General features: G+C 37.2%; 1 protein-coding gene across 1 annotated transcript; it reads right to left on the bottom strand.

Annotated features, from left to right (window-relative positions):
• Positions 1-17,011: 17,011 nt before the first annotated feature.
• Positions 17,012-18,848, bottom strand: PRR32 (proline rich 32). Its single transcript, XM_020903219.2, has 2 exons — positions 18,673-18,848; positions 17,012-17,896 (listed from the first exon to the last, which is right to left on the bottom strand). Exons 1-2 carry the CDS (start codon positions 18,690-18,692, stop codon positions 17,029-17,031), a joined length of 888 nt encoding a protein of 295 aa, XP_020758878.2. The 5' UTR covers positions 18,693-18,848; the 3' UTR covers positions 17,012-17,028.
• Positions 18,849-19,230: the final 382 nt, after the last annotated feature.

The raw sequence follows: 19,230 nt of genomic DNA, 5'->3' as shown, positions 1-19,230 counted from the left end.
ATTTATATTCCTACAAAACAGTACTTTCAGACATTGAGAAAATAGATATATTTTGAAAACTGCCACAAGTAGTAAATGTTAGAACTGAAATTTGAACTCAGAGTTGTCTGACGGTATATTCCATATACTTATTACTTTAACAAATCTTTATCTCCATCTGGAGAAACTCTACCAGAATTTCAGTGTCCTATTCAAACATAAGTCATTTCCATGAAGTCTCCTCTACTAAAAGTTAGAAAATCACCGCGGACAGTGACTGCAGCCATGAAATTGAAAGACACTTGCTTCTTGAAACAAAAGCTATGACAAACCTAGATAGTGTATTAAAAAGCAGAGACATCACTCCACCAACAAAGGTCCATGTATTCAAAGCTATGGCTTTTCCAGTAGTCATGTATGGATGTGAGAGTTGGGCCATAAAGAAGGCTGAGTGCTGAAGAATTGATGCTTTTGAACTGTGGTGTTGGAGAAGACTCTTGAGAGTCCCTTGGACTGCAAGGAGATCCAACCAGTCCATCCTAAAGGAGATCAGTCCTGAATATTCATTGGAAGGACTGAGGACTGATGCTAAAGATCCAATACTTTGGCCACCTGATGCAAAGAGCTGACTTGTTGGAAAAGACCCTAATGCTGGGAAAGATTGAAGGCAAAAGGAGAAGGGGGCAGCAGAGGATGAGGTGGTTAGATGGCATCACTGACTCAATGAGCAAACTCCAGGAGATGGTGGAGGAAGGGAAGCCTGGTGTGCTACAGTCCATAGGGTTACAAAGAGTTGAACACAATTTAGCGACTCAACAACAGCAACAGCAATACGTTAGAATTGGCTTGTGATACTTTAAACTTTTATCATTAAGTCTGATTTTTTGATAATATTTAACATATGATTCTATTTGTCCAAATTATATCTGCTTCTTACTCCCTCTCCTGTTTTGTACTCAAGAACTTTTCATAAATAGGTGTAAGAATGAATGAAAGTATAGGGTGACTGCTAATATGCATGATGTTTCTTCTGGGAACAATGTGAATGCTATGTGGTAATTAGATAGTTGTAATGATTACACAATTGTGATTTTAAATGGAAAGACAGTCTCTTCAATAAGTGGTGTTGGGAAAACTGGACAGCTACCTGTAAAAGAATGAAATTAGAACATCCTATAACACCATATGCAAAAATAAACTCAAAATGAATTAAAGACTAAATATAAGACTGGATACTTCAAATCTCCTTGGGAAAAACATAGACAGAATGCTCTTTGACATAAATTGTAGCAATATTTTTTGGGGGGATTTGTCTCCTAAAGCAAAGGAAATACAGAAAAAGAGACACAGAAGTACGGAACAGACTTTTAGACTCTGTGGGAGAAGGCAAGGGTGGGATGTTCTGAGAGAATAGCATTGAAACAAGTATACTATCAAAGATGAAACAGATCACCAGCCCAGGTAGAATGCATGAGACAAGTGCTCAGGGCTGGTGCACTGGGAAGATCCAGAGGGATGGGATGGAGAGGGAGGCAGGAGGGGGATCAGGATGGGGAACACATGTAAATTCATGGCTGATTCAGGTCAATGTATGGCAAAAACCACTACAATATTGTAAAGTAATTAGCCTCAAAGTAATAAAAATAAAGGGAAAAAATAATAAAAAATAAATAAAAACAAAAATAAACAAATGGAACCTAATTAAACTTAAAAGCTTTTGTACAGCAAAGGAAATCATTGACAAAATGAAAAGACAACTTCTGAATGGGAGAAAATATTTGCAAATGATGTAACTGAAAAGAGATTAATATCCAATATACATAAACAGCTCATACAAGTCAACATTAAAAAAAAAAATAAAAATGGGCAGAAGACCTGAATAGATATTTTTCTAAAGAGGAATGCAGGTGGCCAACAGGCACATGAAAAGATGCTCAACATTGCTAATCACCAGGGAAATGCAAATCAAAACCACAGTGAGATATCACCTCACACCTGTTAGAATGGCTGTCATCAAAAAGAACACAAATAGCAAGTGTTGGCAAGGATGTAGAGAAAAGAGAGCCCTTGTACACTCTTTATGGAAATATAAATTGATACAACCACTGTGAAAAACAGTACAAAAATTTCTTAAAAAACTAAAAATAAAACTAGCACATGACCCAGCAATTCAAATCCTAGGGATATTTCAGAAAAAAAAACCCACTAATTTGAAAAGATACATGTACCCCAATGTTCATAGCAGCATTATTTACATTTGCCAAGGTACGGAAGCAACCTAAGTATCCATCAACAGTTGAATAGATAAGGGTGTAATGAAATACTGCTTAGCCATAACAAAGAATGAAGTTTTGCCATTTGCAGCAAAATGGATGGACCTAGAGGGTATTATGCCCTTCAAGGCAGAGAATGAAAGACAGAGAAAGACAAATGCTGTATGATATCACTTATATATGGAATCTTAAAAAATACAACAAACTAGTGAATACAACAAAAAAAGGTAGATCCACAGATATAGAGAAAGGTCAGGAGAGGCAATATAGTATTGGGGTGTGGGAGGTACAAACTATGTGGTGTAATATTGGTTCAAAGATGTATTGTATAACATGGAGAATACAGCTTCTAGTTTGTAATAACTGTGAATGGAACATAACCTTTAAAATTATGCAGACATTTTTTTAAAATATTTAAGTTGAATTGAAAAGAATCATTGACTCATATAGGTTAAAATGACAAATTTCATGATATATGAATTATATCTCAACTTAGAAATTAGGAAATAAAACTTTTCCAAAAACCTACAAGGTTCAGCCATATGAAATTGTCTTTTTTTGTCAATCAAAATTATTAACTCAGGAATTTAATAAAGTTTATTTTATTAATGGTAAGGAGTCCTTCCCACTAATATGATAAAACCAGGTAGTTTTCTAAATAGCACTAATAATTCTAATTGTAATGAATTTTTCATTCTAAAATACCATTGAATAGAGAAAAGCAAATAATCTCATTTGCATTGCCCACCAATCTCTCATAATTTCTCTTTGTCTTAAGCTGGTAGATCTTTGCTTGGTAGCTCATTTTTGGCATTAGGAAAACTGAATTCCAATAATATCAAGACTCACGAGGATAAAATGAGTCAAGACATGCAAGATCTCAGAAATTATGTGCTGAAATGGAGATGAAGATATAGAGAACAGACTTGTGCACACAGTAAGGGAAGGAGAGGGTGGGATGAATTGAGAGAGTAGCATTGAAATATATAAACCACCATGTGTAAAATAGATAGCTGGTGGGAAGCTGTTGTATGACACAGGACACTCAGTCTGATGTTCTGTGATGACCTAAAGGAGTGGGAAGGGATAGGAGGTGGGAGGGAGGCTCAAGAGAGAGGCGTCATATGTATACCTATGGCTGATTCATGTTGACATATGGCAGAAACCAACACAATATTGTAAAGCGATTATCCTCCAATTAAAAATAAATAAATTTTTAAAAAGCAGTGATCAACACACACACACATACACACAAAAGAAATTTTGTGCTGAGTAGCTGATAAAAGTAAGAAACTCACAATCTCTTATGGGTAGCACTGGTCACGAGCTCTGGTGCAGTCCTGCACACCATGTGGACACTTCTAGAAAATTACAGTAAAACCTCTGTACATTCAAGAATGTCATTATTCTGGGTAAACCTAAATAATGAATATGCTGCTTGAAGAAAAACTCGAAAAGTTTGAATTGCAAAAAATGAGAAACAAAGGCAGAGGGAAAATAAAAATATCCATAAGCTGAGTTGGGGCAGTGGACAGTCGTTTATTGAAGGCACATATAGCTTGTGAATCTTTCTGCGAAAAATTACTCTGGGAAATATTTGTTTCATTTGTTATCAAAGATATTTTTAAGTTAAAGTGGAAAAACATCATCATCATTTCAACTTTTCAGCTTGTCTCTTGAGCAGGATGGTCGGTCATCTGATTAGTCTCCTTCATTCATTGACAGTGTGAAGTATGAATATTTAAGGAAGTATTACCAGAGGAGAAGCACTGAAAGGGAAAAAGGCATTGCATTTTTAATTATATATTTAATAAAAGCTAAAGAAGAAAATAAAGGCTAGTAAAAGACCATGAGGTGAAGGAAAGTCAAAGAAAGTGCTCTTCATCTTTGTCCTGGTTCTCTCTTACCCTCTCTTAACTCTGTATAAGATTTTCTTTAGAATGTTCTACTCTACAATCATAGAGTAGTGTAGAACAAGAGGTATTAACCTCCTGAATTCAGTTTGTTCACATACTATGACTTACTGCTATGCAGATTCAACTGAGTTACTTTTTAAAACCTGCAACTTCCTCCAACATAAAAAGTTATTTTTAAACCCCCAAATTAACAATATAAGTGTTAGCCCTACTTCTAGGCACAGCATTATCACTGCTTTTGTTATGATAATACTACTGAATTGTAAAATTTTTAAAGGTGATCATCACATCTTCTTTAGCATCTAGGTTGGTAGTGGTTAGGTGTTCTTTTCTCCAGTGATACCCATAGAATCTCCTACAAATTCTCTTCCTGAGAGCATGTTGAGGTGACAAAGCCCTACTTAAGAAGCCTGAGTTCTTGATCTTTGTGAGCATTATGTTCCTTGAACACAAAATTGGATATTTGAACTAGCTTATTTCTAAGTGTCTAATATATGTATGCCCATTTTCTACACAGGTAACATCTATCCACTAATATTTCACTTTCAATGGATGTGATTTCCTCTTCCCTAAAAATATTCAGGAAAGTACATAGTTTAAGGAGATAATCATATAAAAATAAAAGTTCTTATTTCCCTTCTATATGATATTCATCATCATCCTGAATGGAAATTTAAATGTGATCTATTTAAAGAGGAAATGCCATATTCATAGTATGCCTTTGAACAAAATATTTCATTGCATGCTCTGGAAAAATAGGAAAATAGCTTTTTGTGCAGTTGAATGCATTTGTAACTGGTTAAATGGCCAGATACTCATAATACTGATTAATTGAGGAAGGTCTCTAGTGGAACGCCTCAGGACTTTGCATTGAAACTATTCCACATTTCCTATTACCAGTGATTTTCATGAAATATTTTAAAACTACATGCCATAACTTGATATAAGGATGAAAAATATGTTACTACTTTGCAGTAAACATTTTTCAAATGACAGAGATTGTAAAAATGGACTTAAATCAGCAAAGGAGAATTTAAGGAGAGAAAAGTTAGGTAACTCTTGTGTCTAATTTTGAAGAATCACATAAAATAGAGCAAGGGAAATTTTAGCTTTCTAACATCTTGAAATTAAATAAGGCACAAGTGTTTCTGTTTACAACAAATTCAACAGAAGTCAAGATTATATTGGTAGCCAAACAATCTAGTGAAGTGTGGGTGAATGTCTGTCTAGACGCTATATAAGTTTGATCCTGGATACAGAAGATTTAATTATATAGTCACAATTTAAAGGAATAAGATTTCATGTTTTTAGTGTCATAGTTCAGAGGGAAAATAAGTTATCAAGTAAAAGTTTACTCAGTGTTTGTAGGAATACAAAGAACAAAGTGTGCTAAGTCACTTCAGTCGTGTCCAACTCTTTGCGACCCTATGGACTGTAGCCAGGCTCCTCTGTCCATGGGGATTCTCCAGGCAAGAATACTGGAGTGGGTTGCCATGCTCTCCTCCAGGGGATCTTCCCATCCCAGGGATGGAACCCAGGTCTCCTGCATTGGCAGGAAGGTTCTTTATCACTAATGCCACCTGGGAAGCCCACAAAGAACAATAATGGTGTGTCAAATTTTAAGGAATATATGTATTTGATGTTATATTTCAAATGAAAATAATTGAATACTTTCCACTTAGTGATGGTGTAATATCTAGGTCTAGAGAGCAGCCCCTGGTGCAGTACTATGCTGTGAATTTACTGAAGGTTGTCTATGGAGACCCGGAAGGAAGTTGATACCAACATGTAACTTCACTCTGCACACAGTTTCTAAGTGGTCAAGTATGTTAGGGCTGTTCCTCCAATCTATGCCTTTGCAATTGCACTTAGGATAAAATCCAAGCTCTGCATGGCCACAGGTGTCTGCAAAGTCTGGTCCTTCTTACCTTTCCTGCCTCACCTTGTGTTCTTCTTTTCACAACCCTTTAATCCTGGTGGTCTTGGAATATATCCAAAGTGCAGTCCAATTCATTTAATGTACCTAAAACAGATTGAGAATGCCTGTAATATGTAGCACATGTGTGCAAAAAAATGCAGCTCAAGTAACATTGGTGTAGCTTTGTCCAGGAAAGATTAAGAAATTTTATAAATACAATATCAAAGTATAATTTATGCAGTTATCTCCTATAGTTGCAATCATGAAATTTCTCCAGCTTTCTCAAAGTCAGGACTTCTAAGTAAACCAAATGTAACTTTAAAAGATTTTACCCATAACATTTTTCCATTGAAAATATGACAAATCACTGATAATATTTGTCACATGGTCAGTGGCAAAAAATTATTAATTTTTGTTCTATTTTATTAGTGAGCATGATAGACTGAACTAAAATGCCTATATCATTCATTTAAAATAAAATCTCCCTAAATCCCTGGAGCTGAAGTTCTGGATAAACTGAAAAGGAATATAGGAAGAAAAAAGTTGAAGATACAGTATTGTGGCATGGTTTTGATTAAAGTGAACATTTTCTGAGCTTTGTAGTTAACGAATCTTGCATATGGATATTATAGTTGCTCTTAATCTGCTTTCAGAAGACTGATGCAAATATTAAAAAATAATGAACTAACAAGATTGTTAATGCCACATAAAAGTGCTAATTATACATTTTCTGCCTATGGCTAAACCCAAGAGACATTGTCTAAGAAATTTTTAAAGAAAAGCTTCTTCACTAGAAACTTGAATACAGCTGAGTGGCATGATGAATTTCCATTTAAGGACCTCAGTGATACCTCACCCTTAAAAAAATAATAAATACAAAAAAATACAGAATGTTAAAGGTATTCAGGGAACAACATTATTTTGCTCATGTAAAGTGACTCATTAATATATTTATACATGATATTCAACATATGCTTTAAATGGTAGATTTCATACTGAACTATATTTAGTCTATATTTGTGGGCTTATTATATTGGAAGTTTATTTCAGTGTTATTACTTTTAATATTTCAATACTGTCAGTCATAGCAGTAATTTTCCAAAGTATGTTTGAAATGTTAGCCTAGTGTTTGAGTTTTAGGGTTTTAGCTATATTTATACATTATTCTCACTGAAAACTTTTACACAGGTGCAAGAGAAATGCTTCACAGGACTTTTTCTTTGTAGAAATACCATTAAAGCAACTGCCTTTTGTCAATTATATTTTTAATTTACTTTTTCATATGAATCCATTTTCTATGCCTAATGGTAGCCTTTTAGCAGGTAATTTGTAGTTGAGAGCCTGCTGGTCTTTGATCATGTACTGGACATATTGAAATGACAATTATTTTTTAAAATTCTATCAACATTGATATTGTGGTTTCTCTAAACTATGCTCATGATTTTAATGATTTTCCAGTCATATTGAATATGAATATATTTGGACCCATTGGTTATTAACTTGAACCACATCTAGTAGCTGCTGCTTCTATGAACAAATTAGAAAAAGTATCCACTCTGGGCGGACAAATTAGAAAAAGTTACCTTTCTTCAAGTGTACTGTTTAGCAAGGAGGATAGTACAAACTGAATTTCAATCCATGCTGTTACCATTTTGGCTAGACACCCTTGTGCAGTATACAAACTGTAGGATCATATCCTTCGTGGGCTTGCTCTTAATAGTCACTTTAAAGTGTAATTATCATGACAAGTCATAGAAAACAATTTATACTCAGTACGTTGCTGTCAGGGTTAGGTTATATGCAGGTTTAAAATGCTTAAGTCATTCATGCTTGTCTTAACTTCCTATTTTTAAATTGCTCACATTCAACAGGAAACGGCAGAAGGGCAAGACATTGAGCCAAAAATTGTGATAATCTAAGTACCTTTGTTCCTGCCTAGATCATAAACGTGATTCACCTACACACTTCTGACATTTTTCTGGCTACAGTTAACACGTGTGGGTCCAGGCTGTTGAAATTAAAATGAGGATCATCGTAATTCAATGGAAAATCAAGAACTTTGCAGTTAGAAAAAATGGAAATATGAAAGGGTTGTTAAACTGAACTTAAGAGCCTCTTGATGAAAGTGAAAGAGAAGAGTGAAAAAGTTGGCTTAAAACTCAACATTCAGAAAAATAAGATCATGGCATCTGGTCCTATCACTTCATGGCAAATAGATGGGGAAACAATGGAAACAGTGAGAGACTTTATTTTTGGGGGCTCCAAAATCACTGAAGATGGTGACTGCAGCCATGAAATTAAAAGACACTTGCTCCTTGGAAGAAAAGCTATGACCAACCTAGACAGCTCATATTAAAAAGCAGAGACATTACTTTGCCAACAAAGGTCCATCTAGTCAAAGCTATGGTTTTTCCAGTCATGTATGGATATGAGAGTTGGACTATAAAGAAAGCTGAGCACCAAAGAATTGATGCTTTTGAACTGTGGTATTGGAGAAGACTCTTGAGAGTCTCTTGGACAGCAAGGAGATCCAACCAGTCCATCCTAAAGGAAATCAGTCCTGAATATTCATTGGAAGGACTGATGCTGAAGCTGAAACTCCAATACTTTGGCCACCTGATACAAAGAACTGACTCATTGGAAAAGACCCTGATGCTGGGAAAGATTGAAGGTGGGAGGAGAAGGGGATGACAGAGGATGAGATGGTTGGATGGCATCACCGACTCGATGGACATGAGTTTGAGTAGGCTCTGGGAGTTGGTGATGGACAGAGAAGCCTGGTGTGCTATAGTCCATGGGGTCACAAAGAGTCGGACATGACTGAGTGACTGAACTAACTAACTATACCTACGTGCATGATGCTGCTTTAGCAGACCTGTCTGCATTTGACTTTTTGTCTGAGTAAACCTGCCATATAGGTCAAGTCCCATTTTCTGCTCAGGCTCCTGATTCCTAGCTCCTTGCCTCTTTGCACTGACCTCCCACCCTCAACTCATTGACACACAATGTCTTGGGAAAACAAGTGTCAGCTAAATAACAGATCTTGGCTAAAGCCACTGAAGTAGGGCAGTAGGGCCTCATTTCACAAAAGATCAAGAAACCATAATTTGCAAAAGTAGAGTGCTCCTGAGTTAGTCTTACTCTTTGACATGAGAATGAAACGGAAAAGTATTAGTTGCTTCAGTTGTATCCGACTTCTTGCGATCCCTTGGGCTGTAGTCCACCAGGCTCCTCTGTCCATGGAATTCCCCAGGCAAGAATACTGGAGTGGGTTGCCATGCCCTCCTCCAGGGGATCTTCCCAACCCAGGGATTGAACCTGTGTCTCCTGCATTGCAGGCAGATTCTTTACCACCTGAGCCACCAGGGAAGCCTAAACTCTTTGACAGAAACCTCTATAACTATTCCCATCACATACGATTTTTTTCGCACTTTCTCTGAGTACTCATTCATTTAAAATTATAATTGCAAAATATATTATTCTGCTTTCTATTATTAATTGTTTCACTGAAGTGCAGAGCTGAAAGAGACTGAGAAATCATAAATGATCTCCTTTTAATCACAACTCCTTAATTTTACTATATGGAACTTCCCTGGTAGCCCAGTGATTAGGACTTCACCTTTGTTCCCTAATGGAAAAGTTAAGATCTCACATGGCTTGCAGCCAAAAAAACCCAAAACCTTAAAACAGAAGCAATATTGTAACAAATTCTATTAAAAAATGCTCCACATAAAAAAAAATCTTGAAAAAATAAATAAATTTCTTTACAAAACTAAAAACATTTATTATTATAAAAATTCAAAAATATAGATAAGTAAAGAGAAGAAACTTGATCATACTGTCACATATTTTTTAAATTTTCATTTTAAATTCATATAAACATTTTCATTTTTTAAATTATAGTTCTCTGTTATTGTTCTGATGTGGACATTATGTTCTGTCATCTGAATGAACCACAATTTAATTGGACAATTGTCTGTTTTGAAAAGTTTAGTTTATTTCTAAATTTTTGTTACATAATGACGAGATGAGCCTAATCGTAGATATAAAGTTATGAATTCTTGGATAAAAGAACATTACAGTTTTAAGGAATTTGCTTAATATTGTAACATGCTCTCACTAAATGTTCTCCCACTTATACTCCTATGAATAGTGTATAAGGGCACCCATATGCCCAACCTTCCCCAACAATGGATATAATCATGTGAAAGAAACTTTGCCAATTATGACAGATAAAAATGTGTTTTTAAAATTTATACTTACAAACCTGTGATTTTATATGTTTATTAGCTATTTTAATTTTTTCTCTTGTAAATTGCCTGTTAATGTCATTTATTCATTTTATATGAAGATATACACTTTTTACTTTGACTAACAAAATTTTTTTAATAACACTTAAACCTTTCTGTAGATATCCTGCATATTTTCCCCCAAGCTTTTCATTTGCTTTTAAACTCTGTTTATGATAATTTTGACACATAGATCATTTAATACTGTCATCTGTTTTGGTTTCTGACATTATCATGAGATCACAATTCTGTAAATATTCACTTACTTCACTTATATTCTCTTCTAGTATTTATGGGCATTTTTGTTTTCTTATTTACATTTGTATCTTTAATACAGTTGAAACACATTTTGAAATATGGTATAATAAGAGGATTCTGACACTGCCACTAAGTCACATGTTGTTCTTGGTCAAATCACTAAATCTCTTGAATCTCAGTTTTTGTAAACTGATAACCTATCAGACAAACAGAAGAGGTGGAAATTCTAAATATAGACACATGGCAAGAGAAATCCTTCTACTATAAAGTGTATGTCTTCTCTCACTGAAGATAAACAAACGTTTTCTTAGTAATGAGTCACTTTCACAGGTGTCTATTTGGTTTTTGTTTTCTGTATCATCCAGTGGAGAGCTATTCATAAATGTGTCTTCCATTAATGCACATTGAATGACTTTAGTCTTCAAGCCCATAGATTCTGTGTTTTACACTCTGATTTTTTTTTTTTTTTTTTTTTTTTTTTTAGTTTTGGCTTAATGAGCCTCAGACCCAAGACCTAAAGTCTCTTACCAGTTTCCCAATTAAGGGTTGATTAACCTTTGTAAGCTCCACTGCTGGCTATGTTGAAAGGATAACACTATCAAGTTAAATAGAGAAGGTATCATTTAGGCATTGGAATTGGCATTTTCCTTATATAACTCCACTAACTTCACTTCATATCAAATGCCTGAAGGAGAAATGAGCTTTTACACTGTTTTGAAGTGATATGCACATGGATTCATTTGATTAGTGATGTTTGCAGTGTTAACGAATCAGGAAGTTGAACAATTTGAGATGCACATACATTGCAACTGGTTTGTGAAAATGCCTAGCACTGAAGCGACAAAGTTTATATAAAGCCTGAAGGATTGTTTATAAACTAAGTCATGCCATTCTGTTAAATTCGGAATCATCTATGATTTTACTGAGGATTTTCATTAGACTCTATCATACATATTTTTAATTATAAAACATTATATTTGATTATTTTCCTTCAGGTGTGACTTATTACTGATACAAGATTTTAAATATTTTTCTATTTATGGATGGTCAACTTTTTAGTCAGGGCATTATATAGTATCTTCAACACATTGATTGTAGAGTAAATTGCTAATAGCTATTAAGCACCAATGAGCATTAACACAATGTGTGAGGATTTTATACCTGCAGGAGGTATAAATATGCCCACTGAGAAAAATAATAGATTACTTGGTTTCTGAATGAAGTACGATTAATAAAGCCAAAAACTTCACCTTATAAAACTATGATTTAATGGGCAGAGTGAAAAGGCAAAATTAGAAAAAATATCAGTATAACTTGCTAGGAGGAAAAGGTTTAAATTTAGGGAGAAAAACAAGCTTGGGGTCTGGTATATCTGAGAACTTGAAGACAGAATGCTCTTTTCTGAGCCGAATTCATTTCATACCCACTTCGCTAATAAAGTAACCTGAATGATGGTGAGTTTGCTTGTCAAGACCAGTTTGGAGGATTGATGAAACCTAAACCAGAAAGGGCTTCCAGTTTCACATAGGCAACATGAGACTGGCTGCTATCTAAAGAGAGGTGATATTTATAGAAAGGAATGGAGTGGCGGAGATAGATTCATTTTTAGGAAGGCTGGTTAGTATTTCTCTAATCACCTCATCACCACCCTCTCAAATGTGTGGCTCCTACACAGGGCCCTTTCTGTCATGAAACACTTAATCCATATAACTTCTTTCCTTTCAAACTGTCTCTTTCTGTCTCCCCTGGATTGTATTTTCCTGTATCCAAATGTATTACTTTTCCCACAGTATTTTCAATATGCAGCTGCTTCCTCTTCAAAAGTACTTCATCTCTTCTCAACTGACAGTGGCCCTGCCCCTCTCTATTTTTAATCCTGTCTTTCTCCATCTGTTTTTCTCTTTCTCACATGCATAACGCTATCTGTCAACTCCCATGTACCCCGTGTTGCTTTGCTTCTGAGTCAAAGCTTTTACAGTTAGAGTGTTAGATGAAGTCAGTTATAAGTATATATTTCCCAATAAATCATACAATTAAACATGCTTAGATAGACGGAGCCCTTTATGATAGGAACGATGGAGTTGTGTGTTTTATAATCTTGTTTTACTTGGGGAAAGAGATTTCAGTGTTGAGCAAAATGTGGTCAGTTTCGTTGTTGTCGTTTGGTCACTCAGTCATGTCTGACTCTTTGCAACCCCATGGACCATAGCCCACCAGGCTCCTCTGTCCATGGGATTCTCCAGGCAAGAATACTGGAGTAGGTTGCCATTTCCTTCTCCAGGGGATCTTCCCAAACCAGGGACATCAAACCTGCGTCTCCTGCATTGCAGGCAAGTTCTTTACCACTGAGCCACCGGGGAAGTACTGTGGTCAGTTTAACTCCCTAAAACATTGTGGGACATTACTTCATTCTCATAAAAGCAATAGTAGCATCACTTCAGGAAACTGAGTTCCACAGTTTCTTTGAGAAATTGGGATACTGAGAAAGTCTTTCTGAATGGCAAAGGTGGATGAGAAAGTATATGTATTTAATTAGTCTTTAGCAAGAGTAGCACCTTCTCAAGCAATTAGGAAAATGACTGCATGATGAAGCACAACTTTTCTGAGTTCTCAAATCTAGACTTGATTGGATAAATGCTATACATTTCCATTATTACAAGAAAAAATGAATATCATCACAGAGAAACAGATGGGTTCTTTCACTTAATTTAGTCTCATCACTTGCTCTTTCTGTGGGAATATCGCTCAATCCAGCTCATTATAAAGAAGACATGCAACATTTTGTGCTAGCTATAGAATTAACCTCTGACATGGCACAGTGTTCTTGATCTGTGTAAAATTTCTTTTAACTCTGGTTTAAGCCCATTGATCTTGAAATATAGTCATTTTACATAGTTCTGTATTAGTGCCTTTAAAAATCAACATCTCTCAGTAGCATTTGATAATGTAATGCCATTGTTACAGTACAGTTTTGGAGAAGGAAATAGCAACACACTCCAGTATTCTTGCCTGGAAAATCCCATGGATGGAGGAACCTGACAGGCTACAGTTCCATGGGGTCACAAAGAGTTGGACACCACTGAGTAACTTCACTCAGTCACAGTACAGTTTAATAGTTATGGAAGAAAATATATATATATATATATATATATATATATATATATATTATTAGCAGTCATGAAATAAACTACTTGTTCCAGAGTAGATGAAGATAGTACTATGATCTCAACTTTAAATCTCCAATGAAAATAATTTTTTTGGTCCTGTTTAGTGTTTGTTAGTGTTTGTTATAATAATTCTCAGAAAAACAAGGTGTAATTTTAATGTTACTTTGGTTTATGAAAGACTATAAGCTTTAAAAATTTTATAACTTGAACCTTAACCTTTGCCATATTCTACTGTTTGATTGGCTGCATGTGTATCTTTCAATCAGGCTACAGAAGTTGTAAACAGAGGAAAATAGAAATGGCTAATGAATCACACTTTGGGACGCAGAAAAGGTCAAAGTTGTACAGTTTTTTATTATCTTCTAGAGAATATATAGGATATTAAAATTCTAATGCTACAGTCTTGTGACAAAGAATATAATGAGGACAATAAATAATAAACAGTACATCATGAATCTTCTCGTGACAATGATGATAACTTACAATAGGAAATACTTAACCCATTCCCATTACTATCAGGAGAAAAAGGCTACTTTGGTGATGTTTATCTTTCTTTCTGGCACTTAGAAGCTATATAAACCACAGAAAAGAAACATATATATTCAAGAGTATTGAATATATTGAATTATATGCACTTTCCAGAATGAATAGAATATTTCAGTATAGGATTAATTTTAGCTCATCTTTCACCAGAATAATTTAAAATAGCCATTTCAAGGCAAATCGTGTGTTTAAAAATGGGTGTTTTGCAGTCATTGAGGATGTTGGAACCTATGATAAATTAATTACATACAGAGACTCTGAATAAGCAAACATATTTGCATTTCACTTACATTTAACAACAGGATCCCTGTTGATATTTGATATTTGTGTTAACTGAAACTTGTTATGTAGGCATAGAGCTCTGCATCAACTAAAGAAAATGTATTTCTCCTATGGCACAGCAGTATAAAGAAAACTTCAGTGCCTCAATTTGCTAATAGTTATTTTTTGTTTTGTTTGATAGGTGTTCAGTTTTTCGAAATGTAGAAAATAATACACAGAGGGTATTAGGAAGGAGAACAGAGGGCTTAAAAAGAGCAGATTGTGTTGATGGCACTTTCTTGTTAGAGTGAATTTGTCATGGATTGCGATAATTGTAGGTAAGGTCTTTCTTAGCGTTTATTGGAGCTACCTCCTTTGAGAAGGAAAATGTGTCCTTTTCTGCTGTCACTTACACACCTTTTGGCAACTCTCCAGAGATGCTGCACTGCCATTGACACAGCAACTTGATTTCTTGTCAAAATATCTTTTAACATCTGGCTTAAAAGATATTTTCGAGGACTCTAAGCATGCCCAACTCTTCAGTTCATTAAGGCCGAAAATCCAATAAGTGTTTGGTACGCTGAGATTCAGCTACCTCAGAGTGAGCAGCTGTCAAGTGATTTGCTGAATACTTATGCTCAACCCACCACAGTGAATTGATGGAAGTGTGCCAGCTTTAGGATGTACAAAGTGAGGGGAATCTTAGCAAGAGCTATCCAAATGCTCCTTTTAAGCCTTGCACTACCACCTGGACATTTAGAACAATCCATTGTGAAAGAAATGGAGAAAAGAAACTTCATGGATTCAAGGGCCCTTTTCCTCAGAGTGATGAAGAACCCACTATTGGTGCAAAGAACACATTAATGGTTTTGTTTATAGGTTAGATGTGATTTTACGCTTCCTGGTGGCTCAGGTGTAAAGAATCCGCCTGCAATTCAGGAGACCTGGGTTTGATCCCTGGGTCAGGAAGATCTTCTGGAGGAGGAAATGGCAACCTGCTCCAGTATTCTTTTTTTTTTTCCATTTATTTTTATTAGTTGGAGGCTAATTACTTTACATCATTACAGTAGTTTTTGTCATACATTGAAATGAATTAGCCATGGATTTACATGTATTCCCCATCCCAGTCCCCCCCCCCCCCCCCTCTCCACCTGATCCCTCTGGGACTTCCAGTGCACCAGGCCCGAGCACTTGTCCCTGGGAAATCCCATGGACAGAGGAGCCCGGAGGGCTACAGTCTATGTGATCACAAAGAATTAGACATGACTGAGCGACACTTTGAACACTTTAGGAGTCTGTAGATTTTGACAGCCTTTAACTGACCACTTGCATCACCTCCATCATCAGCTTCGTGCATAACAAATGCTTCTTGGAAGAATCATACTCTACAGATATTTCTAATTTAGTGTTTCTTCAGAGACAGTGGCAGTGTGTTTAGCACCACTGCTTGAATGACGTTGTATAGTGGTCAGAATGGCCATCCTTCCTCCCTGCACAGCATGAGCCCATATATTTGCCACTTGAACTTGAAGAAGCTCCCATCTGGGCTTTTGATAATCTCAGAGCCATAATGACAATGGGGTGCTGTAATGCATTATGAAGAGTATAAACATTGCAGCGTCAGAGAAAATAATTCCATAGGAGTGAAACATTTTCATTTGCCTTTAAAAGTTCTGAGTATATAGTAACCCTTTGTTCAGAAGAATGGGTGAAAGGCTCAACTTGGTTTCCTCTTGTGCCTGGACTTTTATCAAGCCAGCCCTATCTATACTATGTACTTGCACTGGTGAAATGTTGAGAGACAAACACTGGTTCATGTTTGAAGCAATGATGTAGAACACTTCCATTTCCCCTTCCCCTTTTCTTTCCTGACCTTTTAGCCTGGTTCAGCCCCTAACTGGCTGTGAAATGTTGGCTCCATTATTCTCACCTCAGCCTTATCTATTGGCATTTGTGCATTTTTCTCTATTATCTGGACTTGGGTCTACCTTTTGGACCCTATCTTTGTTCACCCATTCTGCACTGAGCAACCCCCATAGCTTTAGGTGGGTAGGAATTTCCTGCTCCAGACTTGGCCAAGTCTAACAAGAACCTAACCGCCTTCTCCTACAGTCACAGCTGCAAGTTAGTGGTGGGGACTCAACTAAGCTACTTAGAAAACACTGGCACATAACTGCTTTCATTTCCTTAAAAGGCGAAAACGAAATCCAAGGCTTTGGCTCCCAGAATGGCATTTTGAAAAATAACTGACAATATTTCAAAGTTTAGAATGTTTATTGAATTTCCAAGTATGTAAGGCACATTAGTGCAGTAAAGAGGGTAGAGGATTTCAAATATAAAAGCATAAATGAGTAACTTTCACCTATTTTTTTTCCAACCTTTTTTTCCCCTCCTTCATTTTTTTTTTTTTTTTTTTTTTTGCCATCAGTTGTTCTCTCTGTTTGAGGATGCAGGAGCAGGCATTCCCCAGGAAGGGAAATCGGCAAAACAGGAAGGCAGTGGAGGACCAAATATTGGGGGAGGAGCAAAAGCAATAGGCATGGCCAGAAACGGATTGAAACTCGGAGGTCGAGGAGGAATGAAGCAATGAGCAGTAGCGCAGGAAGGTAAACCTGCAGTGCTGGAGGCCAAGGGCAGAGGCCTTGGCCAGTTCTCCACAGGGTGCCGCGGGCCTCCCAGTGGGAAAGAAACATGAGCCAACCTCTCCCTTCCTGTCACTTTTGTGTTTCCTGGAGGCAACTCCATCATTATCCCCGATCTAAGGGTCGAGATGTGTGGAGGGCCTCTTACTTGAGGGCCCCTGGATGGAAAGAATCCTTGACCCCGTGGCAAAGCCACATATAACCCTGCATTGCTGCCGCCTCTCTCAGTGCCCCCATTGCTGACCTTTGTCCCCACCACCATCAGGGCGGGAGGGCTGCCAGAGAATTCCTGGGGCACGTTGTTAACAGAATCTTGCCCCCTCTGCCTCCAGCCTGCCGGCCCCTCAGAGCTATTTACTTCTCCTGTTGCTAGGGGCTCTTCCGCAACAGCAGGTGGTGGCCCATATGGGGGTTTGAGAGCTCTCGAGCCGTCGACAGGAATGCAAGATCCTGTTCTCTCCGAGGCGCGCTCCAGTCGCCCTCTTGCCAGATCGCTCAGCACCTTGAAGGGCGGTCTCAGCGGGACTCGAGGGTGGCCCCAGGACCCCGCATCATCCTTCAGGCACTGGAGGGGCAAGCCGGGCTGCGGCTCCCGGTTCCCGTTTTCAGCTGCGGCTACTGCTGTGGGTGAAGAGGCGTGCCCTCCAAGGCTTGCCAAAACAGAAATCAATCAGTTAATAAAAATGGCAATGCGGTGACCAGAAAATATCTGAAATATGTGATGCATCGAACTCACTGGAATGAAATATACCGTGGGAAAGGAAGAGCCTGATCTCCTCCTGGGTGTAAACAGCAAACACTTTTTCAATTCACTTGCCCTTCATCAGGCGGCCTCTTGAGATTCAGGCTTTGTAGTTTCCCTTTACGGCTGACCTGTGGCTCCACCCCGTTCCCTATAGTCCCACCTCCTCAAGGCCGGATAAACCCCAGGAAGCTGAGGAAACACCAGTTCTTTCCGTCCCAGCAGGATCTATGATCCACTAAAACCCATCATTTAGATTCTGACAGGAGTGCTCTGGAAAGTCTTATGAGGGAATTTTTTTTTCCTTCCACATAAGTCTAAGAAAGCTTATTTATGTTAACAGACACTTCCGTTTGTTTCTCTTTCATGAAGCATCATTCAACATTTATACCATCTTGTGTTAAAATTTTCTTTCATTCAACCCACACCACACCCCAGAGTAAGAATTTCCTTATATTTAAACAGCAAAATTTAGACTAAGGATTTGCAATTTTTTTTTGTTTCAAAATTACGTTTAAAACTCCAGCGTTCTTAGTACCTGAATTTATATCTTTCACGCTTTTGTCTGGGATCCCTTTCTACATCCCCGGCAACCCACTTGGCCCTGTCACACTTAACACAGGAAAACAATTCAAACTGCCTTTTGCCTTCAAATTAAACAGTTGCACTCAGTTTTGTACTTACACATTTTCAATGCAAGCCATGGAGGAATTTGATCAGGAAAGCCTTCTTGAGGTGATGGAGAAAACCAGCTGAATGCCCACGCAGACCAGCTCAGTCTGGAGAAATGACTGGTGCTTCTTCCTTAGAGCAGCTTGGCAGGTCGAATGAAGCTGAGGACCAACTGCTTCTTTCTAGATTTGGAGTCCTCTTTCTGAGGTTACCAGTTGCTAGGGAAGGGAGGGAGAAAGGGAGATGGGAAGAGGAGGAGGGGAGAAGTCTGTGACACTCCTCTAAAGCTAAATGTATGATTCCTTTTCGCACAGAAGTAGATGAACTTAAGGGCATTCCCTACTTTAACCCTGTTGCAGCCCAGTTGGAAAGACACATTGCAAGACAATTTTAGACTTATGGTGGCATGGCCTTTTTTTAAGAATTACTTCTTAAGTTTTATTTAGAAAAGGTAGTCATCACATCTCTTCTTCCAGGTTGAAATGACAAGCACTGAGTAGAGTACCATGTCTAATCTTGTAATTTAAATTTCCACTATTAACTTGGAGGAGAATGGAGTGTGGGGGGCTA

Source organism: Odocoileus virginianus, unplaced genomic scaffold, assembly GCF_023699985.2.
Source record: "Odocoileus virginianus isolate 20LAN1187 ecotype Illinois unplaced genomic scaffold, Ovbor_1.2 Unplaced_Scaffold_2, whole genome shotgun sequence".
Lineage (NCBI taxonomy): Eukaryota > Metazoa > Chordata > Mammalia > Artiodactyla > Cervidae > Odocoileus > Odocoileus virginianus.
Note: the sequence above shows the minus strand (reverse complement) of the source record. Positions and strands in the feature narration are given on the sequence as shown.